The following is a 3186-nucleotide window of genomic DNA, read 5'->3' on the forward strand; positions in this document are numbered from 1 at the left end:
AATCAGTGTAACCGTGTTATATACACGACGCAGATACTGTTTTGTTGTTTTAGAGGATGATTTTAATCAGAGTAACTGTGGTATCTACATGTTACAGATACTGTTTTGTTGTTTTAGAGGACGAGTTTAATCAGTGTAACCGTGGTATCTACACGTTACAGATACTGTTTTGTTGTTTTAGAGGAGGAGTTTAATCAGTGTAACCGTTGTATCTACATGTTACAGATACTGTTTTGTTGTTTTAGAGGATGAGTTTAATCAGTGTAACCGTGTTATATACACGACGCAGATACTGTTTTGTTGTTTTAGAGGATGATTTTAATCAGAGTAACTGTGGTATCTACATGTTACGGATACTGTTTTGTTGTTTTAGAGGAGGAGTTTAATCAGTGTAACCGTTGTATCTACATGTTACAGATACTGTTTTGTTGTTTTAGAGGATGAGTTTAATCAGTGTAACCGTTGTATCTACATGTTACAGATACTGTTTTGTTGTTTTAGAGAATGAGTTTAGTTGTGTTAGAATGTGTTTTTGTTTTTTCACTTTAGGACTATGGAATCTGGGAGCGAGGAGACAAAACAAACCATGGATTTCCGGAGTTAAATGCCAGTTCAATAGGCATGGCTAAGGTAGGACTAAGTATCTATATTATTTAATAATATTTTAGTTTAAGTTTTAATATTAACCTAGCTCTTAATGACACAACAGAAGAATAACCAGTGATCCTAAGAACAACTTTGTTTATGGTACCCTGCACAAATCGTTACTGTTTTCCTTTTAATCGAACATGAGATTTGGAGACTGAAGACTGACTTACTAATAGATAGGACAAAAACTAATTAGCAAGGATATAAAGGCCTTGAGATAAGTTTATTTTTTTTAGCCTTTTTCAGATTAAGAACATTGTTATAAATGATGTAATTCTTATATTTTCAGTGATCAAGTCATAAACATTTTTTTGTCTGACTTTCTTCTAGCCTAGTTTTGTGGGAGAATTATTATTTTCTAACTATCAGGGGGTTGTTTTATAATCTGATTTTGATGTTTTGTATGATGAATAAACAAACATTAGTTTTAAATTAGGAGGACTGGTGTTGCAATGGTCCTGTTATTTATACTATAGATTTATATTTTCTTACTTAGCTTTTAAAGTACCTTTCTTAGCTTCTGAAGAGTCTTTTGTTAAATATTTGGTTAACAAGTACAGAATAGCCAACGTAAACTACATTATTAACCAGTCAGTCACAGATTTGGTTCACAAGTACAGAATAGTCAACGTAAACTACATTATTAACCAGACAGTCTCATATTTGGTTCACAAGTACAGAATAGTCAACGTAAACTACATTATTAACCAGTCAGTCACATATTTGGTTCACAAGTACAGAATAGTCAACGTAAACTAGATTATTAACCAGTCAGTCACATATTTGGTTCACAAGTACAGAATAGTCAATGTAAACTAGATTATTAACCAGACAGTCACATATTTGGTTTACAAGTACAGAATAGTCAACGTAAACTAGATTATTAACCAGACAGTCACATATTTGGTTCACGAGTACAGAATAGTCAACGTAAACTATATTATTAACCAGTCAGTCACATATTGGTTCATAAGTACAGAATAGTCAACGTAAACTAGATTATTAACCAGTCAGTCACATATTTGGTTCACAAGTACAGAATAGTCAACGTAAACTATATTATTAACCAGTCAGTCACATATTTGGTTCATAAGAACAGAATAGTCAACGTAAACAAGATTATTAACCAGACAGTTACATATTTGGTTTACAAGTACAGAATAGTCAACGTAAACTAGATTATTTACCAGTCAGTCACATATTTGGTTCACAAGTACAGAATAGTCAACGTAAACTAGATTATTAACCAGTCAGTCACATATTTGGTTCACAAGTACAGAATAGTCAACGTAAACTACATTATTAACCAGACAGTTACAGATTTAGTTGACATGTAGAAAGTGGTCAACATGGACTTAATTATTAACCAGACAGTTACATATTTGGTTGACAAGTAGGAAGCAGTCAGTGTGGACTAGATTATTAAGCCAGACAGTTATAAACTGAGTTGACAAGTAGGAAGTAGTCAGTGTGGACTAGATTATTAACCAGACAGTTATAAACTGAGTTGACAAGTAGGAAGTAGTCAGTGTGGAGTAGATTATTAACCAGACAGTTATAAACTGAGTTGACAAGTAGGAAGTAGTCAGTGTGGACTAGATTATTAACCAGACAGTTATAAACTGAGTTGACAAGTAGGAAGTAGTCAGTGTGGACTAGATTATTAAGCCAGACAGTTATAAACTGAGTTGACAAGTAGGAAGTAGTCAGTGTGGACTATATTATTAACCAGACAGTTATAAACTGAATTGACAAGTAGGAAGTAGTCAGTGTGGACTAGATTATTAAGCCAGTCCCAACTCACTAGACTTTAAAGCATCAGATATTTTTATGTGGTTTGCTGTGTTTTTCTTGTTTCTTCTATTTTCCTGCTAATGTGAGTATCAGCAGGCCTGCAGTAAGCTTATGGGCTCGCAGGGCTAAAACCCGTGATCTTACAGACTCAAATTGCTAAAACCTGGGGTTCAGTTTCCTGCATCGGATGGTGTTGATACCCCATAGTATATCTTTGTGGTAAAACAACAATAATAACAAAATAAATACACAATGTAAATATAAATAAACAAGAAATGTAATTTAACATAATAATAATAATTCTATTATTTTAAATTAAAATGTACATTTGTAAACTTGTTTTACTTAATTGTAGAAATATATATAGTAAGATTGATATGCAAAAGGTGTTAACAAGGTTCTTAGAGTTTCTAATGATCAAGATTTCTCTGCTGTATTAGACTAAAAAAAAAATTCTTTCTCAGGCTGCTCTGGAAGCAATGAATGACCTTGATTTGTTTGGTGGCCGAGGTGGCCCTACGTCTGTCGTGCATGTGCTAGCTGATGAAGCCCAGAAATGTCATGTAAGGAGTTGTTTCTTCTACGTTATGTTTCTTTCTTTAATATTTTTATATCTTTCTGTTTATTGAATTATAGTATTTTTTTTTTGAAGTTATAATTACTTGTGATATATGTTTGAATTTTTTTTCACCAGTTCCATATGAAGTTGTATATTTGTCTGTGTGTGTGTGTGTGTGTATATAT

The 3186-nt window shown here is 32.7% G+C and overlaps 1 protein-coding gene across 1 annotated transcript in view; it reads left to right on the top strand.

Moving 5' to 3' along the window:
• Window positions 1-3186, top strand: part of LOC106474619 (probable phosphorylase b kinase regulatory subunit alpha) — a gene marked incomplete at its 3' end in the record, with an annotated part of 11774 nt that overhangs the window by 5895 nt on the left and 2693 nt on the right. The window contains exons 5-6 of the mRNA XM_013935309.1: window positions 550-630; window positions 2907-3005. Coding sequence (XP_013790763.1) covers window positions 550-630; window positions 2907-3005 — 180 coding nt within the window. The remainder of the gene's footprint in view (window positions 1-549; window positions 631-2906; window positions 3006-3186) is intronic.

This window comes from Limulus polyphemus, unplaced genomic scaffold, assembly GCF_000517525.1.
Source record: "Limulus polyphemus unplaced genomic scaffold, Limulus_polyphemus-2.1.2 Scaffold7446, whole genome shotgun sequence".
NCBI classification, from domain to species: domain Eukaryota; kingdom Metazoa; phylum Arthropoda; class Merostomata; order Xiphosura; family Limulidae; genus Limulus; species Limulus polyphemus.